The sequence below is a fragment of the Balaenoptera ricei genome, chromosome 14 (assembly GCF_028023285.1).
Source record: "Balaenoptera ricei isolate mBalRic1 chromosome 14, mBalRic1.hap2, whole genome shotgun sequence".
Taxonomy (NCBI): Eukaryota; Metazoa; Chordata; class Mammalia; order Artiodactyla; family Balaenopteridae; genus Balaenoptera; species Balaenoptera ricei.
The window spans coordinates 66,784,755-66,806,485 of NC_082652.1; the positions used below are offsets into that span (position 1 = coordinate 66,784,755).

At 48.8% G+C, this 21,731-nt stretch overlaps 1 protein-coding gene across 2 annotated transcripts in view; it reads left to right on the forward strand.

The window, feature by feature from the left end:
• Positions 1-20,544, forward strand: part of ARK2C (arkadia (RNF111) C-terminal like ring finger ubiquitin ligase 2C) — a 102,378-nt gene extending 81,834 nt beyond the window's left edge. Inside the window, exons 2-8 of one of the 2 annotated variants that reach the window (XM_059894417.1) lie at positions 6,103-6,418; positions 8,083-8,193; positions 12,556-12,685; positions 14,350-14,454; positions 14,765-14,860; positions 19,592-19,698; positions 20,219-20,544. In XM_059894417.1, coding sequence (XP_059750400.1) covers positions 6,103-6,418; positions 8,083-8,193; positions 12,556-12,685; positions 14,350-14,454; positions 14,765-14,860; positions 19,592-19,698; positions 20,219-20,336 — 983 coding nt within the window. In that variant the 3' untranslated portion in view covers positions 20,337-20,544. The remainder of the gene's footprint in view (positions 1-6,102; positions 6,419-8,082; positions 8,194-12,555; positions 12,686-14,349; positions 14,455-14,764; positions 14,861-19,591; positions 19,699-20,218) is intronic. The other variant, XM_059894419.1, reaches the window with a different exon arrangement.
• The last annotated feature ends 1,187 nt before the right edge of the window (positions 20,545-21,731 follow it).

Consider the following 21,731-nt stretch of genomic DNA (forward strand, 5'->3'; position numbering starts at 1 on the left):
ATGAAAGCCGCGTTACCTTGAGGTGACCAAGTTGGTGCAGATTAGAATACAGCTAGAATATTCCTCCAGCTCAGGATGCTGCCTGCTTCGGAGAAGCCTATCAGGCCACATGGCTCTGCTGTCTCCACCGACGTTTCTGGCTTTCTGACTTGTTGGCCTGGCTCCTCTCAGCTCCCACCCAGGCCCAGCTCTGAGGCTCCTCTGGCCCCCTTGTCTCCATCCCCGTTGTCCCCAGGAAACCTGGACCGGCCCAGAGTGTCCTCTGGGTGTCCAGGCCCTGTTCCTGCCCTGCTCTCCTCCTCAGCAGGGCCCCTCACTTTATCAAGCCTTCTAGTTCCCTGGCTCTGCCCCTCCCTCCCATTGACAATTGGCTTTCAGGAAAGACCTCAGTTCAAATCTCTGCTCTGTCATTTACCAGATGAGTGTCAATGAACCTTCCAGAGACTCGAGACCTCTGTCACTGTCATCTCCACCCACCTTGCCCATAGCCTTTGGCCCGCACGTCCTCCACTTCTCTTTTACCTTCCCTTCCTCATGGGGCTGTGTGGTTTCTGCTGTTCCGCCCCCTCTCCAGCTGCCAGCCTCTCTGGCTCCCTGCCCATGAGGCACGAATCAGCCACCAGCTCTTGTGGAGCGCCTGCGTGTGCCAGGTGGCCGTCAGGCAAGCCCCCGCACAGTGGCCTCCCCCTGCCCCAGCCCTGCCTTGCCTTGCTCAGGCCCCCGGGGGGCACCCCTGCTTGAAGGTGCTGCCAGCTAGCTCTCGGGGGTCCTCCCAGCTAGCTCTCAGGGGGGTCCTATAGCATCAATTTCCAGAATTCTAAGGTGCACATGTTTTTCTACACATTTCTGAAACTAATTTGTGTCTTACACTTGCTGTGTTTCTTTAATGTGGTGTTTTTAAAAAAATGTAACCCCTCTTTCTCCTCACTCCCTAAGAATACTATTTAGTTCATGATGAATCCTCCAATTGATGGCATTTCATTCCTGGGGAAATAAGATAAATGGATAATATATTCAAGGACACCTGGAGATTATTTTTTTAACCCAAAGGAGTAACTCTAATGGGAAAAATTGTAGGTTGTTTGTTGATGGGGGCATTTGGGGATGTGTTACTCAGCTGTCACTGGTCACTGGGTTGTCATGGGCCCGACTAGTCTACCCTAAGAACTTCACTCCTCTGGTCTTAGAGACCGAATACTGCAGCTGCTACTTTCACAGACCCTACAGCACACAGGGTTGGGGAGAGTCAGGGGCCCCAGAACGGATGTCTCCTGCCTTTAATGCCCTTCTGAGCAGAGCTGATGAGACTGAGAACCCTCTGGGGATGGAGATGACAGGGGAGAGGGGCACAAAGTCCCAGAACAGAAGTCAAAGGACTTTTGCAGGTAGAAATTGCCTGAAATATTATGAGACATATAGATCCTTTTGTTCACTTTTCTCTTGCTGTCCATCCAGGAGAGAGGCCAGCTGTTCTCACTGCCCAGTGCAGCAGTTGAAGGACACAGGTTACAGGAGAGTGGAAACCTCTCCAGGGTGGCGGTCGGTCCTCTCCCTAATGGGCCTCCATAGAAACCGGAAGGGCCCCCCGCACGGGGTGGGCGCCCTCCTGGCAGGAGGGGCTTGTGGGAGGGAGGCAGCTGCCGTTCCTGGTGGTGGGAGAGGCTTCACCAGCCCCGAGGGGGGAGGACGCTGGTCTGCTCTGCCTGCCCAGCCCTTGTGCACTGCAGCTTTAAAACCTGGAGCTCACCGGGGCCTACTTGCCACTCTCTTTCCCTCTCGATTTCAAATCAGTTTGCCTTCAGCCAGCCCCAGTGCATCAGTCCCCTCGAGCCACTGCTTTTCCCTCGGTCCCTCCAGCAGTCAGCCAACCAGGTATTTACTGAGTGCCAGCTCCAGGGAGGTGCGTGGGGATCCAGAAACAGCAAGACAGGAAGCTCAGCCAGCTGGGGGCGGTGAGTGTGAAGAAACAGCTCAAGGTAGCTACTGCCAGGTGCCAAATGAGTGGTAGTGACAGGGCCTTCTACAGGAATGCAGAGGAGGAAGGCGTCCCTGGGGGCTGGCAGGCAGGGGAGGCATTTCTTGAGTTGCTGAGAGATGACCTTTAAAGACAGGGAAGGCAGCAACCAGCATGAGCAATGGCCCTGGGGTGGGAATGTGCATGGAGTGTCTGGAGATTTGATGTCTGGAGTGTCTGGAGATTTGATGTCAGGGAGGGCTTGGGCGGTGGGGATCAGGGGGATGGAGCTTGAGGATCAGGCTAAGGGGTGTGCGTCTCACCAGTAAGCAATGGGGACTCCCCCTCCGAAGGCAGACCAGTTAGCAAACTTGGCTAAAATTCTTTGCTCTATGTATGGAGTTGGCCTTTTCCTTTTGGAGCTGCATTGTCCAACACGGAAGCCGCTAACCACAAGTGGCTCTCCGAACTAAGGTGTGTTGTAAGTGCCAGATGTACACTGGATTTTGAAGACTTAATATGAAAAAAAACCTAATGTAAAATATCTCAATAATTTTTTTATATTGAGTACATGTTGAAACAATATTTTGGATATACTGAGTTATATAACATATACTATTAAAATTAAATTCACCTGTCTCTTTTTACTTCTTTAAAGGTGGCTACTAGAAAATTTACAATTACATTATGTGGCTCACATTGTAATTTAATAGACAGTGCTGGATTGGAGTCTTTACAATATCCTTTTTTTTTTAAACCCCATTCCCTTCCTCTGCAGTCATGCCTGTCTTTCACTGTGTTAGCTTTCGACGGCTCTCCTTTCCCTTCTTGCCCTCCTTCCTTTGGTCATGCGGACCTTCTCCTCCTTTTTTAAGGTATGATAGATGGTGGTGAGGGAGAAGGGGGAATCCAGAGACTGCTTGCTCAGGCTACAGCCCCTGGACTCATGGAAGCCAGAATTCACCAGGCAGAGGAGGCCCTACTGATCTGGAATGCTTGTGGGAATTAAGGTTCTAGATCATTCTTTTCTGGCTCACTTGCAGTGAGCCAGAAATACATTTTATTTCCATTTTGTTTTGCAAATATTTATTTTTAAAAGATTAAAAAAAATCTATCAATGACATGCATGTCATTTACAAAGTCAGATAGCTCCAATATAAGACACATTTAGTAAAACAGCAGTTGTCTGCCCCTTGCCCTCCCCACCCTAGTCCCACCACTAGAAGCTCAATATTTCCAACTCTTCTTCAAGTATTTACTTCCTGAAATACATAAATTACTAAGTAAACTTCTCAATAAATTCTTTTACTGCTCTTTGTTGATTTTTCAATTTTGACGTTGCCTATTTTCTTCTTATTATGGCAGAAATGTCCTTTTCTGTTCTAAAATAGTTTATTAATGCTTGTTGTATTATTAATATATAAATATTGTTCACTGCTGAACCAAGTAGTATGTAATAATTACACTTTCTGAACAACTTTTTCTCTTCCTAGAGGTAATAAGTGCCTGCTTTCTGTGACATTTTTACAAATTCTTACCAAATGCTCTACAAAATTGGAAAATTCCTTCAAATACTATTTTCATGTGGCCACATCTGATGGTAATGTTATATTTTTGATCCACCCCCCAGCTACCCCTCAGAGCGCCCTCCCTCCTCCCCACCTTGAAATGATTGCTGGAGGCCCTGTACAGCCACGTGCTTGGGAAAGCCCCCTCTTTCAGGGGTCACCCCCTATTTCTTTGCTCCTTTCTTTTGGTTTGCATCAGTAGTTCTTTGAGAAAGGGTGTGAGAAGATTAATTTTTTTGAGACCCTCCATGGTTGAAAATGGCCTTATTCTACTCTCACGCCTGATTGTTTGGCTGGGCACAGAATTCTAGATTGAAAATCTTCCCCCGACACAACTTTGGCACCTTGAAAGCAGTTGCTCTACTGTTTTCAAGCTTCCAATGTTGCTCTTGAAAAATCTGGTGCTATCCTGCTTCCAGACCCTTCGAATGGGACCAGTTTGCTTTCTCTCTGGAAGGTGTCAGAATCATCTCTCTGCCCCACTGCTTGGACATTTCCCAGGGAGATGCCTTGGTGTGTGGTTCTTCTCCCCCCCCTCCATTTTGCTGGGCACTCAGAGGGCCTTTTCTATCTAGAAACTGACCGTCAGTTCTGGGAAATACTTTAAATAATTTTTTTCCATAATTTTCTCCATTCTTTCTCTCTTACTAGAAAACTGTGGAATCGTCTGACAGCATCCTTCAACGTTGGCATCTTTTTCCTCAACTCCTTGTTTTCTTGTTCTGCTTCCTGGGAAATCTCCCCAGCGTTATCTTCCAACCCTTCTGCTGAATTTCAGATTTCACCTCTCATATTTTTAATTTCCAAGGGCTCTCTTGTTTTTTCATCGCTCCTTTTAAAGGAGCTTGTTGTTGTCTCATGGATCCAACATCATTTTTCTGAGGATATTAATTAAAGTGTTTTGAAGTTTATTTTTTTCGGATCCTTGCATTACTTCTGTTCCTCTGAGTTTATTTTCTTTTTCTTTTTCTTTTTTTTTTTAATTTAGTGTATTCTTTCTCTCTTTTCACTTTGTAATCTTCCTCAAGAGACTGGTCATCCTTGGCCTTCTGTTCATATTGAAGAGTAGGTCGCTAATAACTTCCAGAATCTGTGTGTGTGTGTGTGTGTGTGTGTGTGTGTGTATGGATATGGACCTTTCAACTTATGGGCTTTATTATGGAGTCGCCAGCTGGGGACTCAACCATTTTACGGGGTACTCCCAACCAGAAGGAACTGTAGAGCTATTTCTGGGGCCAGTTTCCAGCCTGGGGCTGTGGGGTGTGTAGGGGAGGGGCACCTGAGTGGCAGCACCCTCTGAACCAAGTGGCAGAAGGGAGCAGGGGATTCCAAAGTTCCATGTATAAGGCTTTCACTTAACCCCCCCTGTTTGAGCACGGTGCTGGACCCCTGTCCTCCTCTACTGGAGGCTTTCTGGCTCAGTTTCCCTGCAAAATGCCAGGGCGAGGGAGCGGCCATCACTGCCCTGCATGGGAGAGGGGAGATGCCCTGGGCAGAATTGCTCCTCATACAGACTGGCCACCAGCCTCCCTGTTCTCAGCGCCGCCATCTCTCCTGCCACCACGGGAGTTGTCCTGACCCTTCCAGCACGTGTGGCAAGATCTGTCCGCTTCTCGTTGACTGCGCCTTCATTAGGTGCTTGGTTTCCAATTCCTCAGCTCTGCTAATTCCTCCATCTGCTTTCCACCTTCCAAAAATCTGTTGACATTTGTTGCCTGCTGATGTCACCTCTCCTGTTCTCTCTGTCCTTGTCTGTTTATTTTCTCTTTATGCCTTTGCTCTCATTTCAGTGGGGTTTGGGAAGGAGCAGATCTATGTTGAACCTGCCATGTTTAGCAGGAAGCCTCTGTAAAGCTTCCTGAGGTGCCAAGTCCACTTCCTTCCTTATTAAAGGACTCCAGCACTGAGAGCTGGATCTTTGCTTATGGAAAATTTGTAAGGCTTTGTCATCATCAAGGTCAATGTTATTTAGAAGGTAGTGGAGACTAGATTAAATGCAGCGTAAGCCCAGCTAATTGCTGGAAATCTTTGCTTTTAAATAAATTATAACAAATTATTTCATTATTACTTAAAAATTTTGTGGGATTAGTTTTTTTATTTTTCTTAAAATTGCATGGAAAACAACTTCTGGTTGTTTTCTCTTTGGAAATTTGGGCTCCCTGTCGGCTGGGTCCTGGCTAGCCAAGTCTTCAGTAAAGTTCAGAGCTTGACTAGGCTGGACTAAATTTTCTCTAGGCATCTATTTAAAAAGGTAGTAGGGTCAATAAGGTTTCATGGGAGAAATTCAAGAAAGCCAAACTGCCTCCAGGGACCTTAAAATTCCTTTAACAAGTGTGTTAATTTAAAAGAGGATGCTTATCTATTTATTAAACAAAATACTCCCCCCCCCCCCAACACATACTGCACAGAGCCTTTACTAGGGAGCACCGATGATCATTTGTATACAAAAGTGATGACACTGTGTGTTCTAATGAAGGTCTCGAGTTTCACCAGCTGCAGCTTGTGGGTAGGGGGAGACGGGGTCTGTGGGAGAGGGGAGCAGGACTGGTCCTCATGGAGTCTTTGTCATTGCTTCTCCAGGTGCCCCCTTTCAAAGGTCTCAGCATCCTCACGCTACCTCCTGCCGCCACTTCCATCTGGGCCCCCCCCAGCCGCAGCAGCTCGCTCCCGACTTCCCCCTGGCCCACCCGGTGCAGTCGCAGCCGGGCCTCAGCGCCCACATGGCCCCGGCCCACCAGCACAGCGGCGCCCTGCACCAGTCGCTGACCCCGCTGCCCACCCTGCAGTTCCAGGACGTCACAGGTCCCTCCTTCCTACCTCAGGCCCTGCACCAGCAATACCTCCTGCAGCAGCAGCTCCTGGAAGCCCAGCACCGCAGGCTCCTCTCGCACCCCAGGTGTGTGTGCTACCTGGGCGGGGGTGGGGCGGGGCCGGGGCGGGGCCGGGGCAGGGCCCGGCGCTGGACCCCTGGCTTCTGCCCTGCCAGGCTTGGCCAGCAGTCAGTCACCAAATGAGTCTCTGTGTAGGAGGCAGCTTTTGCTCCACTTAGAGGCATTTGTTTCGGGCAGTGAGCGCTGCCTTAACCTGATACGGTTTCCCTCTGTTGCTAGTGTGTGTCCCTGTCATATCGCCCAGATAACTGGTCAGGAGCTGGGTAAGTGGTGGGCTAGGATGCTCACAGTGGACTTTTCAACGCTGTGGGAGACTAGACTAGGGGACCCCTCACGTCCCCTCAAACTTCATGGCCACCAGATTCTAACATTGGAGGTCCCTAAGGGATACATCAGGACAGGGCTGGGTCCGCCCTGCCCTCAAAGAGCCCACCGTCTGGTTGGAGAGACCAGCTATGAAACAAGTGCAGAGTAAAATGAGACAATACTAATCAAATGGGGCTGAAGTAGCTGTGGGATCCTGGGCAAGTCACTTCACCTCTCTGAGCCTCAATTGTTAAGAGAAGGAGCTGTACAAGTTAAGTGGTTCTCAAACATTTTTGTCTCAGGACCCTTTTTACACTCTGAAAAGTTACTGAGGATTACAGCAAGCTTCTGTTTATGTGGGTTATGACTATTGATACTTACCCTATTAGAAATTAAAACTGAGAAATTTAAAAATACTTATTAATTCATTTAAAAATAACAATAACAAAGTTATATGTTAACACCAATATTATGTTTTTCAAAAAATAGCTGTAAATCTAAATCAGTGAAAAGAGTGACTTTTTAAAAATACATATTTACAAATCTTTTTCATGCCTGGCTTAATAGAAGATGGCTGTGTTCTCAAGTCTTCTTCTGCACTCAAATGTGGCAGAATCTCATGTCATGTAGTTTCTAGAAAATTCCACTGTTCACTTGTGAGAGAATGAGTGTGAAAAAGCAAATAACATGATAGTATTATTATGAAAATCATTTTGACCTCGCAAACCCCATGAAGGGGTCTCAGGGACTGCCAGGGGTGCTTGGAGCACACTTTGAGCACCTCTGGACTTGATGATCTTTAAGGCCCCAAGCGTCCATGTCTATAGAGGTTGGGGTGCCTGGGACAGAAGGTGAGTGCTGTAGGAGGTCAGAGGAAGGAGAGGTCACCATGATCTGGAGTGTTCAGGGAGGCCTTCCTGGAGGAGGTGGCCTTGCCCTGGGTCATGAAAACTGGGAAGAGTGTGGAGAGGGTGGAGGAGAGGAGAAGAGCATGGTGGGAGCAGAGGGGGTGCACAGAGGTGGGAGAGCCTACAGGAGGCCAGTCTGTGTGTCCTGAATACATCCCACCAAGGACAGAGGGGAGTAGTAGGAGAAGGAGCAGAGGAGCCAAAGAGACTGGGTGAGACAGCTGACCTGCAGCAGTCACACCCAGGGAGAGGCTCAGTATAGTGGGCAGCCCAGAGACAGCAGGAATTTCTGAGTCATTGGCTGCTGCCCAGGAAGCTTCCTTGGAGTTTGGGAAGGGGGCTGAAGGCCACTGCTCCATACGTGGGCTGTGGGCTGGGGCTGCTGAGCACTCCTGGGAGCTGGGCTGGCCCTGGGCAGCCCTGACACCTGCATTCCTCCTTCCCTTCCGGTGCAGGCGGAGTCAGGAGCGAGTGTCTGTCCACCCTCACCGCCTCCACCCCAGCTTCGACTTCGGCCACCAACTACAGACACCTCAGCCCAGGTATTTGGCTGAGGGCACTGACTGGTGAGTGGGGTCCCTGGCGGAGGGAGGGAGGAGGGTCTTGTTTGACCCATGGAGTTCCTGTTTCCTTCACTTCAATGATGCCGCAGTCCTAGTCTTCAGGCCCCAGCTTTTGCCCTGTCCACCCTCAGGGCCAGATGGCCCCCCAAGGTCCTGGTTTCAGCAATGAGCTCAGATGTGGCTAGGTGCCATCATGTGCCCAGCCTTGGGCTCAGTGCTCATGGTACTGCAGGGGAGGAGGGGACAGGAATGCAAAGCATTTCCCAAGCTCAGGGAGTGCTGTGAACCAGTGGTCCCTGGGAGGGGGCGGAAAGGAGAGTCTCAGGAGCTAGCATGGTCAGGGAAGGCTTCCTGGAGGGGATGGGACTTGAGGAGTCCAGAGAGAAGTGCCAGGGCAAAACAGGCTCATGGAGATAGAGCCAGCTGGGTTGGAGGCAAGGACTGGGGAGATTGGCTGGGGAGAGGTTGAGGGTTTGGTTGTGGTGTCTTTGTAGGCAGTGGGCCCCTGTGAAGTCTTCCCACAGTCTCCTGCACTCAGGACAGAGGTCTTTGTTGCCCTGGGATGCAGTATTGCTTTGTTTTGGATACTTGGTCCCACCCTACTCACAGGTTCTAGCTCAGGGGAGGGCTGACCTAAACTAGGGTTGGATCTAAACACCTGAACACTTGAAAAAGATGTGTAGTTCACTAAAGTATTTAGAGGTAAAGAGCATCATGCCTGCAACTTATTTTTAAATAGTTTAGGGAAAAAAATCCACAGAGAACTCTGTGTGTGTGTTTGTATGTATGGATGTATACATGGAGAGAGAGAAGGAAATAGAAATGCAGCAAGGTAGTAAAATTGTAACACTTGGGGAATCTGAGTGAAGAGTATCCAGGAATTTTTTGCAACTTTGAGGTAAAAAAGTGTGTGTGTGTGTGTGTGTGTGTGTGTTTTAAAGAATGTAAAAACAAACAAAAAACCTCAACGGAAAGGGATGGGCTATTTAAAAAACAGACGTGCATTAGTGTCATTACTCAGCCATTTAGTCAGGCAAACTGGTGTGGGCAAGGGTTGCTTTGGAAGCAGCCTAGGACTGGACACCCAGGAATGATTCAAAAGGGTAGTTCTGGTTGACTGGACGCTTAAAGGCGCTTCTAGGTGCAGGAAATTGTTGCTTTAACAGGTTCCGTGTCTCCAGCCCTTGGTAGTTCTCAGGTTTTCTCTGTTAGATTTACCGTTCTCCTAAAAGATAGATTGCACCACGGCCAGCTTCAGCCCAGCCTTTTTCTAATTAGCAGATTCAAATTAGGAAGATTTAATCGTTGTTTGGATGAAATTCTGTCCCTCAGCAGGCAAGTCAATCCAGTTTAATTCTCTTCAGCACACAGAGCACCTGGGGTCCTTGTGTACGGCTGAGGGATCTGAGCAAGGTCCAGCGTGGCAAGTGGGAGGGGATGGGAGACACGGTGAGGGGGCTGCTGCTGAGATGCAGGAGGGGCGGTGCGGGTTAGGCCGCCAGCTTGCTTTATTTGGCCAAATCTCCTGTGCTCCTCACTCATTTCTGTCGCTCTGCATTCCTGATCCCTGCTTGCCTGGAGAAACATAGAGGCTGGGGCCCTGAGAGGCTGGCCTGTGCCCCAGCAGGGGATGCTGGGAGGCCCCTGGGCTGAGTCCTGCCCGGGTCCACCCTGGGCCCTTTCTGCCTGTCCTGTCCCCACTTCCCAAGTAGGAGGCCCTTTCTTCTCCCTGTAATCAGCTCTGCTCCAGCAAGGGCCAGCCAAGTGGTGACGAGGGGCTTTTCATCCCACCCCTCTTTTCCAGGGAGGCCTCTTCTGCCAGGAGATGTGAGGTCTGGAAATTAGATGACAGGAAATGCATTATAGGAGGGGCTGCTCTCACCCTCTGCAAGGATCCCTGGGAGGGAGGAGGTGGGGAGTGTGTCTGCGCACCCCCCTTTCCTTTAGAGAATCATCAGAAACCACTGACTTCTGCCCTAGTCATTCCAGGAATTGGCATGCCCCAATAGCTCTCGGCCAGCCCCAGGCCTGAGGCTGCCTGGCCCTCCCCGCCTTACTTTAGGAGATTCTAGCCCTACCCAAGCAGCTGCTCTCACTGAGCATCCTGGCCTGGGGGTGTGTGGGAGCAGCAGGCCTTGGGGGATAAATCCCCCCCAATCCCCCCTTTCTGGCCTGGGCCCGATAACTTGACCCTGACCTTGAGCCCTGCTCCAGTGTGTCCGTCCTCATCGTGCTCCTCTGACTCAGTCTTGGCTTCACAGTTCTGACTCTGCCCCCAGTGCAGATGGCAGCCCTCTTGGCCACCCAGCCCTAGCCCTGCCTGGGCACCTGGGAGAGGGGGGGTAGGGGTGAGAGCTTCCTACCGTCCTTCCCCTGCAAGCAGCTCGGCCTCAGCAAAGGAGCCCTGTTCGAGGATCCTGGGTTTGGGAAGGGATTTTTGATGAGAAGATAAAAGGGAATCCCAGAGCCCACTCAGGCCCAACCTGGGCAGATCACCCCTCTCATCTGAGGGCTGAGGTGCCTTTTGCTTCTCCACGCAGCATTCCTAGAATTGGAGGGATTCTGTTCCCAGTTCCTTGGGACTTTGCTTTTGGTAGAATTCCCTGAACATCTCTCTGCTACTTTGAATCTGTTGGATTCCCTGGGACTGCTGGGCAGGTGCTAAGAGTCAGAGTTTCTGCCACGTGAGGTGCCCCGGGGAACTCCTTTCCCCGAGGCAGGTCATGGGGTGAGCCCAGGCGAGGATCGGAAACCCTGGAGCCCCTAACTGGCTAGCCCGGGGCCATGGATTAGGCACTGGCCTTCTTCAGGCCTCCGCTGGGCCTGCAAAAGTGAGGGGCTGGACTAAGAGAATTTCTGAGTTTGCTTCCAACTGGCTCCAAGAGTTACCTCATGTCCCAAGTGACGGACTCATCCAGAGTTGTTCCAGGGATGTGGGCTAATATAGAGAGGAAATGTAGGAATATATACATGTCATGATGTATAGACATCACACCTGGAAGCAGAAATTCCTTTAATGCTCCTCATATTAAAAAAAAATGTATTTGTTGAATCAGGCTTTTTCTCCTGTAGTTTCCCCTCATCTGGATTTTGCTGGTTACGCTCTGGAGGTGTCACCTCAGACGCCCCTTGGTTTGCTAAACTCACTCTACACTGGCACGCAGGTTGCAACTTGAGCAGATTCAGCTTCAGCTTGCATTTTTTGGCAAAAAACACTTCATACGAGGTGCTATGTTCTTCCAGCAGATAGCTGGCTGTCTCTCCTGTGTGATATTAGTAGCAATTGATAATCTTCTCCCAGATCCTTTATTTCTTTAGGGGATGAAAGAAGGTGACAAATAATTGTCATTCCTTATTCATTTATTAGCTAGAAAACTTTCATAAAGAGCAATTTTCCTTCATCCACGATTTGGTTACCCTGAAGTACAGTTAACAGAGGAAAGGCAGGATAAATGCTTGGTTCTTCCCTTTTATTTATTAGTTTTCAAAATGAAGCATTGGTTCCCTAGCATCCTTCAAAGGGGACCAGCTTTCTTTAGCATCATTTCATTCTCATGGATTGGAACCTATATGATGTATTTCAGTCTATTGCAGTTACACTCATTGATACAAAATGCCCAAACTCTGCCAGTGGGAGCCTCTCCAGGATGGTTCCCGAGTCCTTTTGACTTGACCTTGATAACTTCCTTGCTTTTAGTTATGACAAGATGTTTCAATCTGATGGTTCCCGAATCCTTTTGACTTGACCTTGATAACTTCCTTGCTTTTAGTTATGACAAGATGTTTCAATCTCATTTTGCACATTTTTTTTTTTTCTGTCTCAGACTGGAACTTAGCCATTTTCCAAGGAACACTGGATCCTTTTCAGTTGATTGATTTTTAAGTGAAATGAGTTTCCTGTATGGTGAGGAGCAGGGGCGGTGGTCCAGGAGAGCTTTCCTGCCTCACAGCTGCAGGTCCCTCTCCTATGATTTTCTCAAAGTGGTAAAAGTATGGCCTCTTCCCCCCTCCACTTTATCTGGAGCTGTCATTCCTTTGCTCTGTATCCGTAATCGGCTTATTTGGATTCCTCTTTCAGCATTTCTCTCAGGGATGGGCTTTGTCTTGGGAGGGAGCTTTGGTGCACTAGTCTCAAGTAGTATGAGGCCCAGACTATTCTAGTTCCTTCGATCTAGCAGAGCCCTTCCTTCTCTGAGTCTCGGTTCCCTACGCCATAAAGAGAGGGGCAGGGCTAGGCGAGACTGAATCCCTTGCAGCTCTGGCAGTTTGTGACTCTGATTCTACTCGACGGGCTTGATGTCTGAGGTCCCTTCTGCAACCCGATGGCCGGATCACCTGTGCTTCACCGTGGCTGTGTCCCTGCAGGGATCTCAGTGTGGACACCGGCTTGAGTCCCGCTCAGTTCCAGGTGCGGCCCATGCCTCAGCACTATCAGCATTACCTAGCGACTCCTCGAATGCACCACTTTCCCCGAAACTCCTCCTCCACGCAGATGGTGAGTGAGAGGCTCTGCCAGGAAATTGACTCCCTTGCTGCCTGTTGGTGCCAATGGTGGGCTGAGGCCTGTGGCTCCCTTGTGTCCTGCCCGGCTGTGTCCTGAGCACAGGCAGGTCAGCCGCTCCCCTCCCCTCCCAGCTCCTATTCCCAACTGGGCTTGCAGGCGAAAGAAAGCAAAGCTGCTGGACCAGAAGCCAGCGCTGCTGAAAGGAGGTGGGGCATTGGGGGTGGAGCAAGGGGCCCTGTGGCAGGCCCCGGTCTGGGGGGGTGGGGGATGGAGTGAGGGAGGGTGGGGGGAAGGCTCAGGCCTAAGAGCAAGCAGCGTAGTCCCTGGACCCCATGTGGCCTCATTTAGTTAATTTATTGGGTCAGCTTCTCCCGGGGCTTTGGTTTTACTTATCCGTGAAATGGGATGAAGATGCCTGGTGTGGGGAACACAAGAGACCCCAGAAGTGGCCCCTGGGGCTGCCTGCTGATCTGGTGCTGCCTTGTGCAGAGGGCCGGCCTTCAGCGCTGCAGGGTGAGGCGACTGTGGGAGGACCCGGTTGGGTTTGGGGCCTTTACATACCTGGTATCCCCCCGAGCTGTGTGGAATGAAGGTGAAGATAGTCCACTAAAGCAGCGAAAGGCTGATTGAAAATCTTATTTCCAGACAGCTTCTTCATGCTGCTGCCCTAGAGCATAATTTGGCCCTTCCAGCCCTTGCCTTTGCCCTTTAACCACTCAGCACCTCAGTCTCCTCATTTGTAAAATGAGAGGCTTGGATGAATACTCCCAGAAGCCTTGTCAGCTCGGAAGTTCTAAGGTTCGCCTTATGAGGCACCATCTCCCAAGAATAAAAGCTAGTGGTTATTGAGCACTCACTGCATACCAGCCACTGTTCTAATCACTGGCCTCGCAAAAACACCACACAGAAGGTTTTATCCCTGTTTTACAGATTGGCAAACTGAGGCATAGAAAGATTAAGTCCAGGATCGTGCAGGAGTAAGCTGAGGAGGTCTGACTCACAGCTGGAGACAGGGTGAGGGTCAGGGTGAGGCGAGTGAGGCAGGGCCGTGCAAGGAAAGGATCAGATCCTGTTTTTATTTAAAATTTTGATAATTTGTTCATTATGGATTTTTTGCATTAATTTTGATTTAAAAATACTACATTAAAGTATTATTTATCTTGGTTACCGAGTCATTCCGTGTCTTCTTAAATTTTGTGCCCTCACTTGCCCCACCCCGTTCTGGGCAGTACAGAGCAGAGGGGAAGGGAGTGAACTTTGCCATCCGACTGCCTGGGTTTGAAACCACGGTTCTGTCACTTACTTCATCCGTTTGTGTCTCACTTATCCTATCAGCAAAATGGGAATAGCAATTGCACCCAGGTTACAGATCAGGTGAGATGATTCAATTAATCGTTTGAAGGGCTTAACAGTTCCTGCCATGAAATAAATGCCCAGTCAGGCTAGTTGTTACTTTACTGATTTTGTCATTCTTTCTGGGGCTGGTTCGGCCCAGGCTTGGTTCTTGATGAGGAGAGGGGGACACAGGAGGAGGAAACACAGCGCTTCCGAACACCGCAACATCTCAGGGGTGTGCTGATTGGCTACGGGAGGGGGAGTCAGAAGCTGGGCTCTTGGAGCCTGGAATCCTGTCTGAGGTGTTTTCTCCCCAACAGGTCGTCCATGAAATCCGAAACTACCCTTACCCTCAGCTTCACTTCCTTGCTCTCCAGGGACTGAACGCCAGCAGACACACCTCCGCTGTGCGGGAGAGCTATGAGGTACGCCCCGCCCCTCTGTCTGGGGACCCTCCCGTCAGCCTGGCTCCCGCTGGGTTGGTGGAGATGCCACTGTCCCCTCCTTCCCCGGCTGGTGGGGAGGGCATGGGTGGTAGGCGTAGCCTCAGGGTTGAGAGTAGGAGAGAGAAAAAGAGAGTGAGTAGAGATTTCGCAGTCTTTGAGCATCTGACAAGTTCTTCCCGACGACGTGAATGCTTTGCAGAAGTCTGTCAGTGCCCCTCCTCCTTATCATGAGTGCATGTGCGTGTTTGCACGTGCAGAATGCACACATCCACATGTTCTCTCTTTGTAGGAGCTGCTGCAGCTCGAGGACAGGTTGGGAAATGTGACTCGGGGAGCTGTACAGAACACCATTGAGAGGTTCACCTTCCCCCACAAGTACAAGAAGGTGAGCCAACCAGCAGGTCAGCCTGCATAGTTGGGGTTGGGGTGGGGACGATCTAGTTGACCCTGGCCCAGCTTTCCACCGAGAGGCACGGTCCGAAATCTAGAAGCTTTTGCTCTGGCTAGATGCTCTGAAGCTCTGCTACCTTCCCAGGGTCTTCTCCCTTGCTTCTGCCAGGTGTGACCAGGAAGGGAGCTGGGTATGTGTGTGTGCATGTGGACTTGTGAGTGGGTGTACAGGCAGATGAATGTTTGTATCTGAATGAGGAGGGCCAAGGGAGCACCTGCACTGAAGGCTAAGATTTGCCTTAGAAAAGATTCCAAGTCCAGTCTCGCATGTGGACAAACAGGCGGCTAAGGCTTCAGAGAGTAGGTTTCCAGTCCTCAGTGAGCGTCAGGTTCACGTGGGCTGCTTTTAAAGCCACAGATTCACAGGCTCTACCCTAAGCCTGTGGAGGAAGACTCTCCAGGGTTATTGCTCAAGACTCTGGAGTAGGATTGGAGCCCAGGAATTGGAGTTAAATTATAAAAAAATTCAAATAAATAAGAAATTTGGAAGTAACCAATCTGTCTTTCAATAAGTAAATGGGTAAGTAAACTTTGGTAGACCCATACTATGGAATATTATTCCATGATTTAAAAAAATAAGCTATTAAGCCATGAATAGATGTGATGCAGAAAATATGTTTTAAATGCATATTACTAAGTGAAAGAAGCTGACTTGAAAAGGCTGCATACTGTACGATTCCAAATACACAGCTTTCTAGAAAAGGTAAGAGTAGACAGTAAAAAGATCCATTGTTGCCAGGGGCTTTAGGAGAGGGATAGGCAAATGAATAGGTGGATGATAGGAGACTTTTAGGGCAGTGAAACTATTTTTTTATGCTACTGTAATGGTGGACACGACATGACATTATGTATTTGTTAAACCCTTAGAACCCTAATGTAAATTAATGGACTTTATTAATAATGATGTATCACTCTTGGTGCATCAGTTGTAACAAATGTACCACACTAGTGCAAGATATTAATAGGGCAAACTCTGTGAGTTTTGAGAGGGGAAGAGAGGGAACACGCTGTATTTTCTGCTCAGTTTTCGAATAAACTAACACTGCTCTATGAAATAAAGTCTGCTATGAAAACAGGTAAATAAATACTTTTTAAAATTTAGGAATTAAAAGCTTCACAAGCACTGAGAAACTTGGAGCAGGAAAATGCTCCCGGTGGTCAAGCCGGAGCCCATCTTCACCCCCTCAGGAGGCCATAGGCTGCAGTGGTTGTGAGCACTAGATGTTGGAAACAGACGGGGCCAGTTTTGAATTTCAGTTTTACTACTGTCTTTGGGCTGCTATAACAAAATACCTTCTACTTGGTGGCTTAAACAACAGACATTTATTTCTGACAGTTTTGGAGGCTGGGAAGTCCAAGACCAAGGCACTGGCAGATTTGGTTCTTGGTGAGGGCTCTCTTCCAGGCTGGCAGACAGCTGACTTCTTGCTGTGTCCTCACATGGCAGAGAGGAAGCTCTGGTGTCTTTTCCCCTTCTTATAAGGGCACCAATCCCAACATGGGGGACCTACCTTCATGACCTCACCTAGACCTAATTACCCCCCAGAGGCCCCATCTCCATCATATTGGGAGGGGTGGTTAGGGCTTCAACATATGAATTTGGGGGAGGGGGACAAACATTCAGTCCCTAACCACCACTTATAGCTATGTAACTCCGGACAACTTACTTGGCTTTTCTGGCCCTTCCCTTGCCCTTTTTCATGCAAAATGGGAAAGATATGTTAGTAGCTGCCATAGGGGGACTCTGGGGATTCAGTGGGACAGTGCGTATACACGGCTTAGCACAGTGCCCAGTACCTGGTGAGTGCTCAGGAGTAGGGAGCTGCTCTCACCTTGATTCTAGGCTTGCCCAGGTACCCATGGTGTCAATGTCAAAGACATGAACCTTGGTCTATGCAGCTCCTCATTGAGGCACTGGATTTATCCATCAGTGATTCCAATCAACATTTACTGACACATCTATTATGTGTCAGTCATGGATAGTATGTTAATAGAGGAAACAACAGTATTTCAGTAATTAAGCGTGTCATCTGCATGGAGAAAATGATCATTCTCTGGAGGGAGAGCTTGAAGCTTCTGGAGAAGGACGTGGAAGGGAGTGAGGTGCGTTCAGGAGCCCGGGAAGAACTTCTACCTTCCTGACCAGGGTGGGCTCACTCTTGCCAGAGATGCACACTTCAGCTGTCATTACTTCAACAGGCCGAGAGGAGATAAGGAAAAGAACTAATGCTAAAAATGAAAAGGGAAAATGGACTGAACCAATGAGATAAAGAGTTGAGCTAAAAAAATTATGAGAATAAAAGGAGACTTAGGGGAATAAAATATTATAAAAACAGGAATAAGAAGAATTAAAAATGCAAAATGATAACATTTAAGATCCCCCAAAATATAAAAAAAATTAAAAAATTTAAACTGAGAGTAAAATAATATAAAACAAAAAAGGATATTTTAAAATAGCAATGATACGAATAGAATAAATAAAAATATAGCCAAAAAGAAAATATAAAAAAACAAGAATTAGGAAAAGATATGAAAATTACATATAAAATTAATGTCAATAACATCAAAGTGAAAATGGAATGTTAATGAAAATGAGAAGGTAAGGGCAAAAGGGACAGTTCCCACATAAGGTTCTGTGTGGGAACCTTTAAAATACATACTAAATTAAAAATGCTGAAGAAACTTATAGTTAAAATAAAAGTTACATAGATAATGAAAAGAGAAGACAAAAACTGGAAGACCTAAAAGATTAAAAATACAAAGGAAGAAATAGAATAAGATTTGAAAAGAGACAATATAGTTTAAAGAAATATAGATTAGATATAGTAAAACAAGGTAGGACTATTAAGTTAAAATTATTAACTATAAAAAGGAAATCCTGGGGCTTCCCTGCTGGTGCAGTGGTTGAGAATCTGCCTGCCAATGCATGGGACACGGGTTCGAGCCCTGGTCTGGGAGGATCCCACATGCCACGGAGCGACTGGGCCCGTGAGCCACAATTGCTGGGCCTGTGCTCCGCAACAAGAGAGGCCGCGATAATGAGAGGCCCGCGCACCGCGATGAAGAGTGGCCCCCACTTGCCACAACTAGAGAAAGCCTTCACACAGAAACGAAGACCCAGCACAGCCATAAATAAATAAATAAATAAAATTTAAAAAAAAGGAAATCCTGAATAATGATGGGAGAAAACAATAGAAAATAGTCTCAATGGTATTTTTTATGGAACTCCCTTTTCTCAAAGGGCCAACTAAAAGAAGGCCACTCCGCCAGCAAACAGAGCTGGGTTCTTAGGCAGGCAGATCATCATGACTCCATTCACACTCCAAACCCATGACAATTATATGGGACTATGGATGTAATTCTGATTTTCTGGTTAAGGGTAAACTTATTGCAGTGGGGTGTATAGGGCACAGGGAGGCTGAGAGCAGAAGGTATAGATTTTCTTGTATGTTCTAATGAGGTTACACAATTCCCCAGACTACTTCAGACTCCGGAGCTGCGGACCAGGGACCAGACTGGGGAGACCTGGCATTTAGGCCTGGCCCGAAGGTCATAGTCACTCTCTGGGTGGTCTTTATCTTGTGACTCTTCAGATTTCTCTTGGCAAAATGACCTTTAAGTCTGCTTATCCCTGAAGAGGGGAGAAAAGGTTTAGTTTTCCTCCCGTGGGTATTATCAGAATGTTTCACTGCATAGCATGGAGATGGGAACAAGAAAGTGGGCTGATTCCATTCACTGATTAGATTCCTTCCTCCCCAGAATATTTTTTTAAGCACCAATGATGTGCCTTGTACTTGACCAAGTGTGGGGCAGTATCTAAAGAAGGGTGAGCCATGGTCCACACCATCTAAGAACCTGGAACTTTCTACATAGTAGTTAACTATCTTCAAATAATTAGCACAGAATTTAAAACAGGACAATTAAAGTCAACAATTCTAAACAGAGTGCTTGCATGATGTCTAACATGGTATTAGAACTAGTGCTTACCTTTTTTAAAAATTAATACCTTTTTAAAAAAATTATAGGAGGTAATGCCCAGTGGAGGAAATCTGCCTTCATCTAGTAATGAATGAATAAGTGAATAGACATTAGTTGAGAGAAAGAGAGGAAGGAAGGAAGGAAGGGAGGGAGGGAGGGAGGGAGGAAGGAAGGGAAAGAAGAATGAATGGATGGAAGGATGGATGGACGGATGGATAGATGAAGCATGCTGAACCTGAAAGTGGAGGGAGAAGTCTGGAGGCAAGGATATAGGCTGGAAAGGATGTAAGGAGGAGTGGACAGCATGAGGGGACTAGAGAAGAGGAAGCTGTTTATGCACAAGCCATAGTTTTCCAAAGATGGGTTCATTAGGTACTCAATTCCTTTCTAAACTCTATGCCTCTAGGACAGTATAAAGTTTATACCTGGGACATAAATTGCCTGGAACCACAAAAACTGCTTGGGCCCTTGCTCTGCTCCACTCCTGCACTCTGTATCCTGAAGCAAGGAGGGGGCATGGGGAGGAGGCAGGGAGGAGGGTCTGGGAAGCGCACAGAAGTCTGGGTGTTACTTCAGAACTTAAAAAGCGACTGACTCACAGGGAAAAGAGGCTGAAAGGGAGGGGGAGGCTGTGGATGAAAGACGGGGGCCACCAGGTGAGTTGGTGCTCTTCCTCTGCTTCACACAGCGAAGACCCCAGGACAGCAAGGGCAAGAAGGAAGAGGGGGAGGAGTCGGACACAGATGAGAAATGCACCATCTGTCTGTCTCTGCTGGAAGATGGAGAAGATGTGAGGTAGGAGCCCCGCCTTTTGAGTCCCCCCTCTTCCTTCATGGGGATTGGTGATTAGTCCTGCACCGTGTGTCAGGGGTGCTTGTTGGCCTGTGCACGTGTGTGAACGTGCCAAGTGTGCACAGTGTGCTCTGTGGTTGTCCTAGGAAGGACAACCTAGGAAGGTGGGGTGTGGAACATTCTAGATGTGTGGTGCCCATGGGGTGGACTCCCGGACACAAAGCTAGGAGAACAGAGAGACATTTGGCCTGAATGGATCTCAGACAAAGTCCTGGCTTCATTTCAGGTTGATCTGGAGGACCAGGAGGAGGAGGGCCTTGGGGCTTTCCTTCCTGTCATGAATTCCCATCCCAGCCACAGCCTCACTCCATGGCAGAGCCCCCAAAACCTTGTTTGGCCGGTCGCCCAGTGGTCCTGGGAGTGAGTCTCCTGGTTCCCCGAGCAGTCAGTGTCCCTTGGCTCCTGGCACAGCCCGGGGCCCTTCTCCTTGACCATTCCTCCGACTTACCCTCCTCTCTTGCAGGCGCCTACCCTGTATGCATCTCTTTCACCAACTGTGTGTGGACCAGTGGCTCGCCATGAGCAAGAAATGCCCCATCTGCCGAGTGGACATTGAGACACAACTGGGAGCTGACAGCTGAGGGAGGAATTAGCCAGTGGACGCCCCATTTTCCTTCACCAGGTCCCCCCACGGCCATAGCCCTTGCAGCCAAACTTTGCCTTCTGAGCCATTTGATGTAGAGGATAAGCCTGCAAGCACATTTTGTGGAAAGAGGAGTTGGTGGTATCCGTGTCTGAGGAAAGGAGGGGGTGGGGGAAGCCCACCTGTCCAGAGTGGTGACTGCCCCGTCCGTCCGTCCATGTCCATCCGCCTGCTTTGCGGGAGGGAGGGAGCTGGCAGTGCCCGGAGCAGGGGTGGGAAGGGGGGGCCCATGCTGCTGAGAATCTACATGTGATCCTGCAGGTCCTAGCTGATAGCCCGGCCCCTCAATCCTGTCCTTTGAAGGATTGTATATATACCTCTTGACCACGTAGAAACCATGTAGGGGTCTCTAGCTAATTCTGTGGATGGCAGCCAGAGCATGTTAGCTTAAGAAAAATGTCGTGTGTGGTGCTCTAGTCATCTGTGGTGGACATGTCGCTGTTACCGAATCCGCACCAAATAGTTCTCATTGAGTTTCTTGTTTTGGTGCCTGACTGAACCAACCAACGACAGCCCGAATCTTCCCGTCTTTACGAGAGAAAAGGAAAAAGGAATCAAAGGTGAAGAAAAAAGCCAAATCCTGTTTACGGTGAAAAAGGATGATTTTTTTTCACCCAGGTTGGGAGGCGGGAGGGGGTTCTCGTTTTGTTTTTGTTTTCTCTTGGCTTTTGTTTTTCTCATGTTTACAGTGCACGGAGCGTGGAGGGGCGTCCAGGAAAGAGGAGGACTGGAAAAGGAGCAGATGGGGACTTAGATGGGCCTCTGAGGGGCTCAGCCGGGGTTGGGAAGGCAGCATTTGAGTAGGCGAAGGGGAGAAGTCTGTCTTGAAGGAGGGCTCCCCACTTCCAGAGCCCATCTACTTAGCTCCAACCATCCCCCCCTCCCCCCAGTTCCACACTGAACCAGGAGGCGTCAGCTTTCAGCTAGAGCTGCCCCAGGTTCCTCGGAGCCAGGATACCCCTGCTCACGCCAGCTTCTTCCTTTCGGCTGTGCTTATGCCCTGTCACAAAGAGGCAATTTGGCCACTGCCTCTCTAATGCAAAAAATCAACCAGATGCTAAAGATAAAGTAGCATAGGTGATGGACACCTGGTCTTGGCCAAAGTGCTCTCAGCTAGCACGCAAGGGCTGAGGTCAAACACCGTGGACCTCGAGGAGGATCTTGAGCTTCCTTTGGAATGTCTCAAATCCTGATGGAGTCCCTCAGAGATGTCCCTGGCCCAGAGACCACCTTGGCTGGGTTTGGGAGGCCCTGCGTTCCTAGCCTCTGGCTCTTTCTCTGACTCTTTGATAACCTTTCTTTCTCTGTGCCTCAGTTTCCTTCTCCTTACAGT